Consider the following 18,483-nt stretch of genomic DNA (forward strand, 5'->3'; position numbering starts at 1 on the left):
AAACGCGAGCGGCGTATGTTCCGGAGCGCATTTCGACGGCGAACGCGGAGACGTTGAGAGAGTAATTTCATTCGGCCGATTCGATACGCCGATACCGGGCGCGCGCGCTTCAGCGACGTATTATCGATGCCACCCCTCTCTGCGCGCTCGAAATTCTCTCCCTGTTTAAACGAGGCTGGGCATTGGCCCGTGCTACCGACGGCCGGTCGACACCCTCGATCACGGCTTTGCTCCATTGTGAACGACGATCGGTCGACCGGGAGTGTCGATAGAGCCGGAGGAAGAGTGCAGACACGGATAAGAGTAGAAAATTCAACGAGAGAGGCCCCCCCCGCCCCTCACCTTTTCCTCCTCCTCATCCGTGTATGGTGGCGGCTCTTACCGTTCGCACCCTCTCTTTCCGCTCCGTTGAACCGACCGTCCGTCGACCGACGACGACCAACCACTCTCCGCGCGTCATCGTCTCTTCTGCTTTTTCCAGCAACGCGTCCGAGCTAACGCGGCGAGCTTTTAGAGAATTAACGTGCCGGCTCGTTACAATAACCACATTACGTATTTTCACCTGTTGTAATTGCCGTTTTCTCGCCGTCGACAACGCACCAGACGCCGGTGTCGAGACAACGTGTCGTCATCGGTTTTTACACCCCAAACAGTTTCGATTTAACGACGAGGGTAAGCGACGAATCTGCTAATTTGCCCGAGATTCCCGAGAACAGCTAAGCTTGCGGATCGGGCGAGAGCGCAAGAAACATTATGTGAAAAACCTGGGATATTGTCGACCCTCTTGAGAGATTTCTCGTGTCGGCGCGCGTTTCCGGAGCCCCTGGGTATTAAGAGTGTTCTATCAATCCGACGTGTACACCGTATTTCTCCGATAATTTCCATTTTACGACTTCGCGCCGTTTACGTTTACTGCTGTGCGGAGGGCGTATGTATGTGTACATTCCATCGGATGCTCCGCAAAATTTGCATCGAACCGCAGAGAGAGAGTTTAGCGAGAATTTGAGTGCACACGAGTTTCAATATTGCCTAAATATCTTGAAGTCTTACTTTATGTTTGAAGTTGGAACTTTACTGAAATGGGATCCACTCGAAAGTGAAATAAACAACAACGTTTCGTAATTTATTCTTAAATGTTGACAATTTTAACTGGGAAGTCGAGATTAAACTTGGTATATAAAATATAATTACAATTTGGCGTAAATAAATACAATTGTTATTTTATGGGACGTGAAATATTATATTATGACAAATAGTCCAGTAATACTCTGTTCTATTTAAATACAGAAATCCAATCTGAATTAAAACGATTTAACGTAACCGAAGTATCGAAGTTCTAGAAATAGAATTAAATTGAATGCGGTATACATTTTTGTTGGCTTTTATTTTTTTACAATGCCCTATCGCATCCGGGCAGATTAATCAAAAGCATTGCAATTACGTGGCTCCTAATAAAAGATTTTTCTGTCACACACGCAACGTTGCAATCAGATGTGCCGCACTGCAAGGAGCACGAACGCAAGTCGCTTGATATGATTAAAATTCATTAGTTTCGTGATTCGGAAAAATCGCTCCATTCGAGGATTGCTGGATGAAAAATTATGTTGATAGTTGCAAATGTATGTGCAGACCTTTGGCTCGACACAAATTACAGATTGTTGCATGAATATTCAACGTATAGGAAGCGCGTTCACATGCAACACACCATGCATCTGATCGCACTCCACCCAGTAATGTTCTAAAAATAGAGCGACGCTGTAAAGACCCTCGATATTTCGTTCATTGTCGCAAGATAAATCGATCCATCATCGTTCGAGCTAGCTAGACGTCTTCCAATTACATGAATGCAAAAACGTAAAATATACTTTCATTAATTATTCATAATTAGGAGAGTAGAAAAAAAAAAAAAAAAAAACATGAATGATGAAATACTTTATGTAAAGTTGCAACAGATATTATCTTTCGACACAAATACAAAGCAAAGCACGAGTCGACTTTAGCCCGTTGTGATTTGGCGGAGGAATCTCGGTATTGCGAAACTTCCTTCATAGTCGGAAACGTATATGCGCTTCTGATACGCAACTGATAGAGCTTCAAATAGAATTTCTATAAGATAAGTTTCTCCGACAGTCTTTAAGTTGGGACACGTGTTGCTAGAACGTCAGCTTCACATGTGACAGGCCGAGCTGAGCTTATAAAAAATGAGAACACTTTTCCTTCATACCCGTCCACTCGAAAGCTGTTCGTGTAAGAGCCAGAGAAAGCTGATTGCGTCATTCAATTTTTGCGAAATATTTGATGACTTATTTTACAAATTAATTTAAAAATAGAATAACTAATCTAATTTTATAAAATGTAGTTGTATGAAATTTAATTTGTTAAATAAAATTTGAAAATTGACGAAAATTTATCCTGATAAAAATAAAATTTATTATAATAATATTAAATATTATGATAGAAAATAATAAAAAAAATATATAAGAATAAAAAGTATAATAAACAATAAAATTTATCATTTTCTACTATTTATAACTTTTGCATTTATTTCACAACTGTGCATTCTGCATCAGTTTTAATGCAAAATGTACATGGACGGTTCAAACGTTCTCTAAGCACTTCTGACGGTAGCCGATAATATGCACTTGCTCTCCTATAGCAAAAGCCAGCCGACGGGTTAATCACGAGCGATTCAATGACTCGCTGGAAAATTAGAGAGCGTACGGAAGGGCACGTACGTAGGCAGGTTTCGCGTTTAAGCGCGGCGGTGCACTGTACAAATACAAATACAAATAAGAACGTCGGCAAAAATTCAACGGCTCGCGTATACATTTGCATTTCTCTGGAAATTGCAAATACGAGGAAGTTTTTGTCGATCGGCAAAAATTAACGATGCGGATGTTTGCAGGTGGAAGCCGCGTTAATGCTCCGATTCGAGAGTCATTAATGCGACATTATCTCTCAGCGCCATTAAGTTTTAATAGCCTCAATGGGCCGCTTTAAAAAAAAAAAAGAATATCTCTGATAATCCGACGCGATGTTAAGAGCGAGCCAAATGATGGATTAAAATGTTTATCTTAATATCGCAGCGCGAGTCGATGCGGCGCAACGAAATCGACATTTATTTTCACGCTTCACGAAGTCGCTCTTAATTATGCTGACAAATCGCGTTTCGCGATTTCTCGCGATGTTCGCAGCTTGCTGCATTATAAATGCAACTTGCATAATGCTCATAAGCAACAGCTGTGTGCATTAACACGTGCCACGGGTTAGGCAGCGCGAAAATCCGCGCTCCTTTTCCTCTTTATTTACGGTCGTCGCATCCATTCCGTAGAATTTTAGGCCATTGACGCCCAGAATTCTACATGCGGATTGCTTTATCCGATTTGAACGCAAAAAGGATTTTACGCGGCCTGATCCGCGTATCCTCGCGGTAGTGCGAGGATTTCGGATAATAATAAATCGGCCAAAAGAGAAAAGGAGAGATTACATTAATTCACGATTTATTACAGAAAGCGTGAGAAATAAAGCTTTTTCTGTGTTGTTAATTCTCACGAATAGAATTTTGAACACAGAATAATGTTTGTTTGGAGCTCTTGGCTTCAAGAGTGCCTTGGAGAAAGTGGGAAAATATTATAATGCAATTTTAGATGCATACGCTCTGTATTTAGGGACAAATACAAAGATAGATTAACCATTAGAGCTGATTCGTCCACATTGCTGGTTCAGACATTTTGATCCCAAGGGTGTACGTTTTCAAGAGAAAGAAGCTGTACAGGATGAAAGATGACCCTGCTTTTTAATGGTCAATTGATCGAGTAGCAAGGGTCAGCACGTGGCTGCGAAGGATTAAGAGAGAAATGGATTTGTTCGTTTATTATTGGATATGGCGGAGTAACTCTCCGGGGACGTGAAAAGCGACGCACGACCGAATCTAAGAACCGCGCATGGCCGATATCAAAACAGGCGAACGAGTAAGAACGGGAAAAGCAGCGTCGTCGTCATCGTCGTCGTCGTAAAATCACAACGTCGAAAACGAGAGGCGAACATATATATAGGTTTCGCATGAACTACGAAGGCGTATGCCATGTACACGCTCTCGCATGGATGGCGCTTACGCGCGTGGGAATTTCCGTCCGTTCAGCAGTTTAAGCGTTCCTCACAAACGCAGGATTTAGTTTGATCCTCGCATAGTCTCTCTCGAAATTATTCATAAGGACTTTGAAGTTTTTAAATTAACCTGCGCGAAAGCGTCAGTTCCTTATCTGCAGTGAGAAAATCTAGATAATTCGCATCCGCGAGGAGTAATTCTCGAGTTTTCTAAATAAGATAAGTAATTATCAGTTTGATATCATTTTTAATCCAGTTTTATTTTTGAATAAATGTTTCGAAATGATGTTTTTGCAGTTTTTAAATTTTATAAAAATATTGAAGTATCAATTGCTGAGGATTTTTTGTTAAGAAAATATTGACTAGAAGTCAATTGAACAATCTTATTGTAAAACGTAGAGTAGAATCCGATGAAAATTTGTTCGCGGAAGAAGTCAAATGTTAGTTGAGACAAGTACAAGCTGAGATTGAAAATTTAAAGTCTTAATAAATTTCGAAGAACACGGTAGTTCGATCGCGCCGAGAAAGTTGACCAATCTCGACAGAATTACACAATGTAAGTTTCGGATTCGGAATAAATCGAAAAGTTATTTCCAAGCAATGATACCGAAGCAATTTGTCCATCGCGAGAAGTGATTTAAACCTGAGTGCAACTTAGATTTGATACTTCTTCCGCGACAGTCTATGCGATTGCGGTATCCCAAGAAGATCTAGACACCGGAATGGATAAGGCAACTCTAATTGGCATGAATTACGTTCGCGAACTTGAGTCTCGGTCTAGATAACGTGAACTTACTTCGTGCCATTCTGAAGTGCTTATGCCCGCATAGCAATTAATAATGCAATGATAGTTTACGTAGTCAGCTCGAATTTACGAAGCGAATTCATGTTATCCTGGCGACCTGCCCGGAATTTAGCGAGTGTCCAGAGGCAATATAAAATGCTGTCGATTCCGAGAAAACGTGGGTTAATACTATCTTTTATAAGGCTTGGTCGACAAATTTTCAAGCTGATTATTTGTAATTTTATATTTGTGAACATAAATATTTATTTTATTTATCACTATTTTAAAAATTTAAGTATCGTCGCAGCATGCGATTTTTATTAAGAATTTTAATTGGTTTTTACGTTTTTGGAGTGTCAAATAGTTTGTTAGAAAATTAGACGGTAAACGTAATTCGACGTAATAAGCCAAAAAGTTTAACGCATACTAGAACTAAGAGAATAATCACTTTTCCACAGTATGCGTGAATCATAAAGGGTGGAAATGTGCGGGATCTGAGCATAGTCAGCGCGTGCGAACCCCTCAAAGCGCGTTAATAAATTGCACTTATTTATTTCAACCTCAGCACCCAGCTAACGAGCACGGCGGTTAAAGCTCGTTCGACCCAGCTCTGTCCGTTAGCCGGTAATTTTGCATCCTTAAACCATTTATTAGAAAGTCACAAGCTTCATGTTCCAGAATTAGTTGGTCCAAACTCAATTAGTTGACTGGAAATTATTTTCTTTATAGAAATATATTTATTTATTATTATTATCGATAAATTTAATACACAATAATATTTCACGTGAAACGAATTATACGAGTTTGACAGAAGTATTTATTTGGCCAAATTGTGCGCCGCACTTTTACGTCGTAACTGCTGCAAGAGAGGTCGGGACGAATTTCCCGAAATGCATTACCGTAATACTTTGATAGCACCTATCACCGAAATCGCCTTGACCTACCCGCTCGTGATAATAACACAGTCGAAGGAGTTTTCTTCAATTTCGAAAAATAACATTGTGAGGGAACAGCGTTCGTTAAAAAATTCTAGCTGTCGATATCCGTAAAGCATCGTGCCGTTCTTATTGCACATATCGACCGCTCATCAATTAAACGCGCTATTGAATATCCTTGCGCCTTCGATTTGCAACTTTTTAATGAAGCTCGCAATCATGACGTGCGAATATTGTACGCCGTCCGATAACTTACGGGTAGAGATCTGTCAGACGAGGATAAACCTTGAAATATGGCCCGATCGTTTAGGATTGCATTGCGCTATTATCCTGTTTTCTCATCAGGAATGGCCGTAACTTCAAATATTTGTAGCTTGTCTGCATTTCTACATGATTTATAATCTTTAAGTATGTTCTAGTTTTGCTCGAGCAACTACCATTTCTAGTTTTTGCAATTATTTGGCATTATTTTTATATTGCTTGAATTAATATTAAACGCGAATCTATTGTATATAATATTTTTATATTTATCATCACTGCTTAGGACGTTGTTATACATATTCAAATTTTGGTTACATTTGTTTGACAATATTGTAATAATTGCTAAAAATAGTTATAAAATATGCTTATTAAATTTAATATTAAAAAACATTAAATTTAACATAATTTAGCAGGCAATTTCTGCATTGTATATTCTAACAATTTCAGTTCGGTTGGTTCAGTTGTAAATAGTTAATTGTCGGAACGTACGTTGATTTTCAGTTCACATAGTTGAAGCGAATAATTTTGACGTATTTTATTAACGTGAACTATATATGTACGGCAATAATCCACCTCATTATGCGCAATAACTTTTGTGAAGATGCTCGCTTTATAATAAAACGCAAAAACTTTTATTCCTCCATCTATTCTTCGCGCTCGCATTATTCTCGCACGGCTTGTTTATTTCGTATTGTCGTATCACAAAAGAACCAGATCGTAAGTTGAAAAGTCTCGATATAATCTGGGGCTGTCGCGTCCTGATTTGATTCCAGGCAAACTCTGCGACAGTTAGAACTTAAAGTGATGAAGTAAAAGATATGAATGATAAAAGAGATTCAATAAATTTTACTTTTTTTAATTTATACGCATATTAAAAAGACATTGATGCAAGATATTTATTACATTAAAATAGCAAAACATTAATTATATTAACGTATGCACATTTATATCATTATCGATGACCGCGATAATCAATTTTATATTATATACTATACTCTTCCCATTCATGACGCAAACAATATAATAGGTAACATTTCACAATATTGACCGGGCAGTTCATAAATGCTAAACATCATTTGGTAGCTGGTCGCACTATTATTTTAATTACGTAATTAGTTCTCTATGTATCGCTGCAATATATTTAATGATGGCATAAATAAATAAATGGTTATTGATTTATAATGAAAGCAGCTACAACAAAGTGTTAATCACGATAAAGAACATTATTTAAACACAGGAGCAAACGCGCTTTGATATAGTTGGCGAAAAATTTTTCCACCTCGGCATTCAAATTATTTAGCAGTCACGCAAATAGCACGTGCGATTCAAACTATTAGAAAGTTAACGCTGGAAATATTTCTGTTCTCACTTTAGTGGTGCCGGCGCAAAACCGCTTGAATGAAATTAACGAACGAAAGTTTTCGAAATCTGCGTTATAAAAGCGGCAATGCCGCAATATTCATATTTTAGCACGGAAAAGTTCGCACGTTTTGCGACTTTACGATGAGACCGGAGTACAGTTTGCCGGCGAGGATACTTGTTGTTAATGAAGCTCTCCTAATCACGGGAATTCACTGCAACATAGTGATGCATATACATCGTTTGCACGAGTTGACCTGGAAATTAGAATTAATTTAATTGAAAACACAACCTAAAATAAGCGAGAATTAAAGGAGTATGAAAGAATTAGATGGATATTGTACAATTTTTTAATAAGTGGAAGTGTATTTGTAATTAAAAAAAGAGACTCTTCGTGTTTTTATGTAATAAAAACAACAAAGATACTCGAGTACATGCGGTCGTAGTTGCGAACTTGTACGATATATCAAACTGCGTCGAATAATCTCATGTGGTGTACGGAAACACTATCGTTATCCCAGCTTTATCGAGGCGAGAGCTGAACAGAAATTGTTCCAAGGCATCATTAACCCGATATAAAGTTTCGGACGGACACGACGATTGCGTGAGTGTTATTGAAATCCTATCGTGCTAAAATTGATTTATGGGCGTATTAGAAAATTGCCTTGAAATCGATCGTGCCAGCTGTGCCGCGTGGCCGCAAATATCAGACGAAGAAAAAGAAGAGAAAGAGAAAGAGAGAGAAAGAGTGGTCGGACAATTTTTATAATCGACCGCGAAGTAATCTATTGCGACTAACGAGAGAAAATGATATTGCGATATATTCCACGCGCGGTAGCCGGCGCGGGTAAATGGTAGCCTGTGTTGCGGTGGGCATTCCGGGCAGAATTAAAAACTCGAGATTTAAATTTAGATTAATTTCTTCTCAAATTAGAAGATCCAAATCGGCGAATGAGATTTTGACCGCTTTTTAACTTCTCCGCACAGATTATGCATATAATGAAAATGATGCCATTAACATTCATCCGACGTTGAGCTTTGGCATTGCGCTAATGAAATTTTTTCATTAAAAATATCGCCGGACAAAATGGCGGAGATTAATACATAAAGAACGAGTTTTGTCGAATGAGCGAATGAGCTGCAAGTGAATTTCGTCTCTACGAACTATTTTTTATTACTGCAACAGACACTCTTTCCACTTATTTTACATATATTTACCGTATGATTTTCCGAGAATAAAAAACATCCGAACAGTCGGAATGGGATTTCGTCTCATCAAAAACGTTCTACGTGCAGAACTTAATTGTTAGCTCATAAAGGACGGTTAGTCTTGCAGGTGGCGGATGGTCGAAGGCGATAACCGGGCTGAAGTTCATGTTGGCAATTAAATGTGCAAATAGCGAAGAAGCTGTGCAGAGGAACCTGTTCGCGAATGTTATCGATTTTGCCGGCGCCGCGGTCTCTCAGCGTAAGCGAAACCGCACTACCTCCGCCCACCGCCGGAGACACATCCCGCAGGTAACGATCAAGCCACATGTCGAAGAGATGCTAAACCGGCAGCGAGTATAGGTCAATATTTGCCGGTACTTGCGCTAATAATTTAGCCAGCTCGTCTGCTATATCCGAGACGCCTCTGTAACGATATATACGAATCGCTTGTTTACTATCAGCATTGCTCTGCCGAATAAGCCATGAGGTTATTGCAAGCTCTATTTAATCTTCATGTCTGAGCTGCATTTAATCCGCTGAGTTGATTGTCCTCGTATTAATACTTTCGCAAAAGAACAATGCTATCCCGACGTGAAGACGTTTAACAGACATTTCAGCGTTTTGCATAAATCTAATTAACGAGTCGTTAAAAGAGAGGAATTGATAAAGATCGCAAACCAATCTAGGATCGTTTTTTTGTATTAAAACAAATTTGTCGCGCTGTTACATTTTTATATGAAACAAGGAAAGCGTCGGGATCGATTTTTCCGCATGGCACCCCGCGGAAACCATTTCTAACCGGCGCGAATATCTCATCTAAGTGGGACATCATGCCATGCCAACCATTCGCGCGGCGAATTTTCCTCTTCATGACATTTCAAGATCTCTGACAGGTCGTTCAGCCGCCTAAGTTTGTATGAATGGCTAAGGGATTTGGCCACTCCAAGGGGAGACACCCTGCAACGCGCTATCGTCGCGCTATTAAATAATTCAGTATTTTGCATAAATTCAGGTGAAAAATCGCCATTTCCTTATTATACTGTTATTGCGGACGTCTTCCCGAGTCGAAATTTAGCGTCTCTTTTAATGCTCATACAGCCTATATGAACCTATTTTTACGGAATTAGAACCTAGAACTCCTCTTTTAAAACTTGATCTCCTATAATTTGATGTTGAAATACTACTTTAAACCTATAGAGCCTCACAAAATAGATTGTATTACTGCGAGAACTCCTCCATTAAACCTCGAACTTTTATCTAGTATATATATATATACTAGATAAATTCGACCTATAAAAGTTATTATAATGTTTAATCATAAAGAAAAATATTTAATTTGTTGCATTTCCAACTTTTATTAATATTGATACCTTTCCGTTTCCTTCTTCAAAATAGTGATATGATATCTGAAAAAGATTCAGCGCAAAAAAATTTTTTTAAATTAATTTTTTTATTAAATGTTAACTATTTTAGATGTACTCGTTAAAATTCAAATAAGAATGAAAAACTATACGAGCAATATGCATAATGTGGTTGTATTTTGATTATTGCTTTATTAAGTGATACAATATTATCAAACGTTTCAGTCTTAATTTGGACCTTTTTCTGTATAAATATTTCTGTCTGAACTTGTTTTAACGCATGTTAACTATACTTAATAATATACTCTTAACTATATGTATTACATATACTTAATAAATAATATTTAATTCAATAAATATTATGTAATGTTTTTAGTATCTTATTTTATATTTAATATCTTAATTTAATATTTTTAATATAATCACAAAGGTATATGGATTTTCAGCACTAGTTTTATGATATTATCAAGAAATTCTAATGATTGCAAAAATCTTCACAATAATAAAAAAAATTACTAACTATATAATTTTAATTGATGATAATTTTTAATAACATAGAATTTTTAAAAATATTAGAAATTAATTCTCAATAGTTGAATTTTGATATTATCAAGAAATTTCTAATAATTACAAATTTTTAAAAGATAATAAAATTCAACTAAATGGTATTGATTAATGATATTTTTAAATTGTGTGCTATTAAAAATTATCGTTAATCAAAATTATAGTTAGTATTTTTCTTTATTGTGAACATTTGCAATCATTAGAATTTCTTGATAATATCATAAAAGTAGTGCTGGCAAAAAGGAATCTATATATTTTCAGGGTCTAAAGCGGGTCAACGGAGGGTTTTAACTAAACCCTACTTTGAAGCTTTAGCAGGAAAAAAGGAAATTTCGGACATATTGTAGCGCCAAAGTAGGTGCTATTATATACATACGATACAATGCATAACATCTACTTTGACTCTCTTATGCCTACCTCAAAATAAAAGATTAAGGTTCAATATAGGTGCTAAATTTCGACTCGGGTTGAAAATTTTAAATAAGATATTTTTCATTTTGCAAATTATGGTGCTTTATTATTACAAGTATAATACTTGACTGAGATTTTCATAATTTTATAATGAAGATGGAGGAAAATTTATCGTTCGCATTAATTAATCATCTTCATCGCGTAATTGTGCTTTTAGAAATTTATATTAAATCACTTTGCACACAAGTCGCAACTGTTAATCCCGAATGCGTGTTACGATGATGCAATAACACAAATAGTTTCGCATTAGTGTTATGGCGCAGTCTAGTTTCTGGCTTCATTTCCGGTATACTCTATCATGTCTAACTTATGATGCAAAGTACAACTGGACGGTAGTACAACTGGATTAGTATTCACGCCTCGCACTTGTTCAGTTAGTAAATTCAATTCGCGGAAAAACTTCTCCCACGTTCTATCTTTTTCCCGAGTTCGTTTTTTGAAGTAGGAGACCGGTTGCTCTCGTATCTTAGATAGACTCATCTGTCTTTCCTTCCTCTTCTTTCTCTCTTTCATTAAATTACTGCAATTATCTATCAGTCTTTTATCAAATTGTCACAATCACGGTGGCCCTCTCGCTATCTTCTCATGATATTGTTCTTATTAGATCATTACTTTCTTATTATTGTTAACATTGCCGAGTACTCCAGCAATCAACTGTTTATTATGTGAAGCTCTCTGCGAGGAGCACGCATTAAATAATTATATATTCGTCTTCATTTTCTACTGCTGCTCCGCGATACTTTCTTCGTCTCTAACGAGTTCCTAAGAGACTGCCGTCTCTGGACATTTTACTCGACGGTAGATTAAATTCATTAACTGACGAATGAGGGCTGAAGACGTCTCAAAATTCGAGCTGAATGTTAATAATTGCGAGTCATTATGGGACGCTCCGGTGCTGTTACACGATAGTCTCTCAGAAGTCCCTCAGAACCGATGAAGCTTAGCGCGTGGGCCGTCCCATAGTTCCTCACTAGTTCTCGCGCTGTATTAGATTTCATCGGAAGCTCTCGTTACACATCGCTTTCCTTCTCTATCCTATTCATATTAATATCGAATTTCGTCGAATATTATTAACATCGTAAATTCCGATGAAAGTGTAAAATACGTTACCTTAAACTTATCGGTAAGCACACTTTACTTACGGATTTTCTCACCAATTTTGAAGAGAATTTAGATTTATATTCTTAATAAGAACTAGTAGTTTTCAAATTTAAAATAGTATAACTTTAATCTTCTTTTAATTTAAAGTGAACTTTATTAGACGTGTGTTGCTGAAAGTTATTTAAATTTTAATTAAAAGAGCATCTACTCTCGTAAAAATGAAAACTTTACAGAAATCATGACTTCTCTCGACGTTTTTGCTACGCGAGAGCATAGGACGATAAAGAAATAAATAGAAGAAAGAAGGCCGGCTAAGCGTGGGCAGACGTTATGTAACTTATTTATAATAAAAGATAAAGTCATGTAAAATAAATGTAAACCGCAGATGCGGTGCCGACGTAGGACACAGACAGACACATTGAAAAAGCCAAGGTTTCCCCAGCGACAAACGCGTCACGTCGCGGACGGTCGGACGGCGACTGCATTATTTACACCCACTTACTGCCCGCCGCCGCTTTCGGTCGTTACACATGTTTGGTATGGTTATCTGAAATGATATACGACGGCTCTTCCTCCCTTCCTCCTCCCCCCTCCCTCTTTTCACGTATATGAAGCGTATAGATTATTGAGGCGCGTTCCGCCTACACGTATCTCTCACGTTGTAGAAAGTAGCGTACTGTCCGTCCGATGAAAATCGGAGTTCCTTTGTCAGCGGTTCACTGATATCGGCAGCAGCGTGCGTCTGACAACAAGATGTGATTGAAATATATCGAGGCGAACCATGGATTTTATAAGAGATTACACGGCTCGAAATATATACTGTCAGTTTGTACGTCTCTCAGCGCTTTTCGCAACAAGATGTTATTAAAGTTGGACTTGCTCTTTGAGAGCAAGTATAACTAGACTGCTTGTATGATACGATCTTTCCGTGGCAATATTATAAGTGCAGAAATAAGAGCTGGAGAGAGAATGAGAGAGAGAGAGAGAGAGAGAGAGAGAGAGAGAGAGAGAGAGAGAGAGATAGCTCAAATTTCTGAAATATTTAATATTTAACTTTTATACGTCATTAGTTTGACGCGTTATAACGCTTGGTACAATTGTTACCTTCGAACACATTTATCGGGACTGTATTGTGAAAATTGTAGTCATCTTTCATTTTTGAAACTAAATATTTCGAGGAGGGATAATAATTTAACAAAAAGTACTTTGCATCACTTAAGAATCGTGAGCCATGCTCAACATCGTTTTATCATACCTTCATTTGCTAGTTTAACCGGGAACAGACCGCAGTGGAACCGCAAACTGTTCTACCGCAGATGGATGTTAGACGAAGCGTAGCTTAGAGAAACATTGTCCTAAATGCGAGTTACCATACGCAAATGCAATACTCGCCACTTGTGTGAAAGGTAAATGTCCAACTGACGTGCATGCTGCGGTATGGCAATCTGCGGCCCACGCGAACGAGCCTTATCGACGTACAGATAAATCGAGCGGCATTAAATCCCTCAATCACCGTATTTCTCCGCGAGACTGAGTTAGAAAATATATCTGCAATTACCGACGAACTAAATATCCTTTCGATTATGGCGCGGTCTGACAAATTACGGGCTTTTCTACTGATAGAGCGAAGCGCTGCTAAATAGATCGAATAAATCTTTGTGAATGGACGCGGAAAACTTTAAAAGAAGCTTGATAAACTTCTAAAATATGGTGATTTAAACTAAGTTCTTTCACGGAGGATTCAGTTTTCACTGAGCGCCGGTGTATATACATATACTTGCCACTGCCTTCGCGGAAGGAAACTAATGGTGCGGTCGGATTTGGCCACTGCCACGTCCTTTATCACACAGCTGTAACGGTCACATATTTTGCTGTGAAAGCATGTTGATAGCCGGCTGCCATAATTTAAGTACGCGCTGTGAATCCCGTGCTCTGCACTGCGACGGATTACACGAATACACACGACGGGGATTGCAGCAGCATTCTTGCGACGCGCGCGATTCGACTTCGCGAAGTCACTTTAATGCCGCAACTTCTGTAGGATTATTGCGCTTACAGAAGTTTTCTCATGTACCACTCATATTTTATTTAACCGCTGGCTTATTTTCCACGGCAATAAATATAAGTTACACTCGTTTATATGTTTTCAGTATTTCTCTCTTCTTTCTTCTTTTTTATATTATTACAAAATGCATCTCGATAAGCTTTTTACAATCCAAGTTGCTCAGCTTCGGGTTCATCGGTCAGATTGAAGTAAAGATACTTGCGATTGGCGGAAATGCGTTCCCGATCAGAATCCGGCGATATTGCCCTCTCGTCATTGCACTGAATTGCTATATCCACATCGGGCTCTACTCTCAGATAAAAGAAATACGGAATATCTTCGTCAGCGCGTATCACATCGGCTACTAGTTGTTTGGCCCCTTCACGTTTTGCGCTTTCTTGCTACAATAAAATAAATTGTTTCGCATATTAATAAAATGATCATCATAATTTAAGACACAATTTTATACATTATTATTTTATCCGCGACAGATAAAAAAATATTTAGATAAAATATCCAATTGACAGTTTGATATTGCATAAGATTAAACAGTGTGCTATAAATATTTTGATAATTTAATATTATAATATTTGAAATTTTGTATGCAACGCGGATTTTCGATAGAAACAGATTGCCAGTATAATTTGCGTAAGCTCTCAATGATTTTGCATAAGCTGATCGCATTTTGTCGAGCATATTACAACCAAATCATTAATCTCTAGGCTCGATATCGGTTGAACGTTTCACCGATGGAATCTGGATACTCAATAAACATGTTACACACTCACTGTTACGCTAATGTAAGCGGAGACGATGATAAATTGACACTGTCTATCATTTTCTGCTCTGGCGCCTGAGAAAACAATTTGCCATTTTCAATGCGTCGTGCTTGCCGGTATCAAAGTAAAGCGGCAAACTAGCATAATTTCCATCTCAATATTTACATTTCTTTAGAGATATTTAATCACTTTGAGATTACCGCTTATGACTCTAATGTGTTATCTTCATCTTGTGTAAGCTTCACTGTGCGCGACAACGTAAGATTTAAAAGACGCGCGTGCAGAGCTGCGAACATCCCGCGAGGCAATGTAAATATAATAAAATATTCACGTATATATGTTAGCTCGGGTTATTTAAAACGTGACGTTTAAACATTTCGTCGCGTACGCTTGACGCGCGAATAGCCGCTTGCGCGACTGTCACCGCGTTCCGCAATTAGTGCAAGTCACGTCATTGACATTTAAACAGCCAATGGATGGATTGCGGTAACAGAAACTTAGTTTTACTTCTGCATAGCCGGTAAAGTGGCGCTATCAAACGTAACGATTGATTGCAGCAAGCTAATAGCGGTCTGATTGATTGCCGTAATGCTATTCGAATGTTCGCCGCCGCTTTCGAACGTTGACCACTGTCTGTGTCACTGTCAACATCAATTTCGTACGGTATTCCGGAAATCGCACGGTACTTCAAATTTCAAGCTATTTTCGATCTTCGATATCATTCATGCAATGTCACTGTGATCTGATTTTCCGTCCCACGTCTAACCGTAATCCATCGATACTGTGCCGGTGGCTTTATTACACGTAGATTGCATCGTTTTACAAATTTATTCCGCGCAATGGTTTCGTATCGAGCGGTTTTATGGACGATAAAAATTTGTTTTCCCTATTTTTAATCTGTTTTTACAATGCGTTCGAAAGCTCGAAAACTATGCGGAATAACTTTCAGATTACCGCGTGTTGTTTTCGTTACGTGGAACGAATTCTTTTTTCTATTTCCGATAGCGTATGACATTGAGCGCAAACGGAAAACACGTTAGACTTATTTACATTCTCTCTGCCGTGCGATCGAGTTTCATCAAAATCGTTGGGCCGTGGTTTGTAAACATTCCGTACATTTTCCATAGAGCGCCCTGACGACAAGCAACGGCGCGCGTTTTCGGCGCAATATCGTTTTTCACGGATAGTTTACATACTACACTGATCGTCGGCGACGGTCTCGGGCGTCGGTTTAGGATCCGCCGGGCTCCCCATTGTAAACGTCTTTGGTGCCGTTTTCGATACTTGCATCCGCCCGCGTCGCGGACCGTGATTCAAGTCCCATTCCGCCTGTCTCCTTCGCCGTGAAGTGCTCGACTACTTCAAATTGATCATTCGATAACGCTATCGACGCGTCGGCGGTGTCCCATCCAGACGCGAGATCCGTCGCCAAGGGATCAATCCCGTTCGACGTTACCGCTGCGGGCGCTAACGGTGCAGCCGGCTGCATCGTCGTCGTCGTCGTCGCCGTCGTCGTCCCTTCTGTCGAGTGAACGACGGCGCTTTCAGCTTGCCTCATTGAATATTGAGCAGACTGCGAAGCTGCTACATCCATCGCCGATTCGCTGTCGCCCGTTCCGCGAAATTTCGCCGTGGCCATCACCGTTCTGCCAGCAATTTCCTTCACCGCCTATCGCGAGAGAAACGGAGAAAAATCGATTGCAAAGTCGATATGATGATCGCGATAACACGAACGTGGCTTGTAAGGCAATGCTGATAAATGATGCAGTGATGCGAGACTGATGATGATGGAACTAAAATGCGCCCGGCGCGTAGAATGAAAGATAAATTATGTACTACAACATGACCGAAAGTGACTTTTCTTCTTTGATTTTCTTGTATAGGGATGTTCGATTTCAAATCGATTTTTGAGAAAATCGTATTTTCTCAGAATTATTTATATGAACGATATATCGTTATCTGCATTATTCACTTCTTTACACTCAAAAAAATGATCTTGCAATAATAGCTAAAATTTTCTAGGTGTAAAAAATTAACTAAAACAGATAAATGATTAGCAACTGTTGTGATATTGCATATGTAATTACTTAATCAGTTTAGATGACAGAAACAGAATATATATCTGTATTGTTTGTGAACTTTAAAAAGAAAGTTTCTCTAAAGCGCCTATCTATATAAGATCAATCACGTGTTAGATCATGCAATGAATAACATTTAGCAATGGTACCTAAATTTTTCAGAAGCTATTGCTAGAACATTACTGCTATAAATTTTATATGTGACAAACAATGTTTTCACAGATACGAAAAATAGCGATACATTCTTGTTGCGATATCTAGAAATCTAACTGCATCAGCGAAATATTTTTTTGAGTGTAGAAGAGCACGAAAGAGAATACAATTTGTTAATCGATTAGGGATGTTTTAGAAAATTGATTTTTTCTCAGAAAATCCTTATTGTATACTAGACATTACGATATCAGCCGCCGCCGCGATACTTGATTCCCCCATTTATTCCGACGTTATTATTACTTTTCTAAAATTTAATATTATGTTTTCTCGAAGCATTAATCTTTTGCATTTCGCCTCGCCCACCGGTAAGCGGTAGAGCTAAGTATATAATCCGATATCTCCGAGAAAATTCTTGTATTCCCATAATGAGATTCGCGAGTATGCCGTGGGCAATAAAGAACCGTGCTTGCCGGAATTAACAGAGAACGCCCCTTATATCACAAGATTAAAAGAAAATATTTTATGAGATAGCTACTTGATCAGCGGTCTCTTTCCAATGCTTGTAATAAGACCTGTACAGGGTGGCTTGATGCGTAAAATTCTTCCGGAGCTCCATCATTTCTGCCTTGTTCTTTGGCATCTTAAGAGCCTGCAAATTAAACGACCGGCTCAATTAAGACGAAGCATCTCAAATAAAAGAAAAATGAAAAATTATCAGACCAAGCACTCTTGTTTATGAAAAACAAGTAATAATCTCGCGATACGCGTTTCTTGTACGACGGAATATTATCAGAAAGTAATAACGTATTTTACGACGCAAAAACGATCTGATTTGTTCGAAATGTTGGAATTGTATTTTTGATTTATGCGTTATATTGTCATCTATCTAATGAACACACGCGCGCGGAGCATGGCGACGGTATCGGAGGACCATTGCGCCGTAACGGAACAAAGGAAGCCCGGGGAGTGAGCGACGCCACTTGGGAGCTCTTTGATTGCTCTTCTGTGAGACGCCGGGATCCGCGATTGCACGGGAATTACGCGCAGGCGAACGATCCGCCGGATAAGGTTACCCGAATCGTTTTCATTTGATCCGCTTCCTTCTCGGTTGCACGCGGAGTCGAGGGCTGCCACCTTGTCCCGATTGGCCAGGTCGTCGCGATCTTTCTTGCCCTCTCGCTTGCGGTCGTCGTCGCCGTCGTCTCCTTTTCTTCACCACCTGCCTTTCCTTCAACAAAAGCCAATATTCCAGCAGACAATACCGAAGACTTTATTGT

The 18,483-nt window shown here is 38.7% G+C and overlaps 2 protein-coding genes across 2 annotated transcripts in view; one reads left to right on the top strand and one right to left on the bottom strand.

Moving 5' to 3' along the window:
- tn (tripartite motif containing protein thin) overlaps positions 1-18,483 on the top strand; it is a 169,632-nt gene that overhangs the window by 63,696 nt on the left and 87,453 nt on the right. The gene's annotated exons all lie outside the window — the stretch shown is intronic.
- Positions 13,601-18,411, bottom strand: LOC136997776 (uncharacterized). The gene is made up of 4 exons (XM_067349046.1): positions 18,280-18,411; positions 17,742-17,855; positions 16,432-16,644; positions 13,601-14,597 (listed from the first exon to the last, which is right to left on the bottom strand). The coding sequence occupies exons 1-4, from the start codon at positions 18,292-18,294 to the stop codon at positions 14,361-14,363; spliced, it is 579 nt and encodes a 192-aa protein (XP_067205147.1). The 5' UTR covers positions 18,295-18,411; the 3' UTR covers positions 13,601-14,360.

Source organism: Linepithema humile, chromosome 1, assembly GCF_040581485.1.
Source record: "Linepithema humile isolate Giens D197 chromosome 1, Lhum_UNIL_v1.0, whole genome shotgun sequence".
Classification (NCBI taxonomy): domain Eukaryota; kingdom Metazoa; phylum Arthropoda; class Insecta; order Hymenoptera; family Formicidae; genus Linepithema; species Linepithema humile.

What these genes read in the sequence shown, in the direction of transcription:
- LOC136997776 (XM_067349046.1), bottom strand. An exon ending in GGAAAGAGACCGCTGATCAA is followed by an intron (nt 16,645 to 17,741) that starts GTAGCTATCTCA and finishes CTCTCGCGATAG; the next exon opens with GCGGTGAAGGAAATTGCTGG. An exon ending in CACCGTTAGCGCCCGCAGCG is followed by an intron (nt 14,598 to 16,431) that starts GTAACGTCGAAC and finishes ATTTTATTGTAG; the next exon opens with CAAGAAAGCGCAAAACGTGA.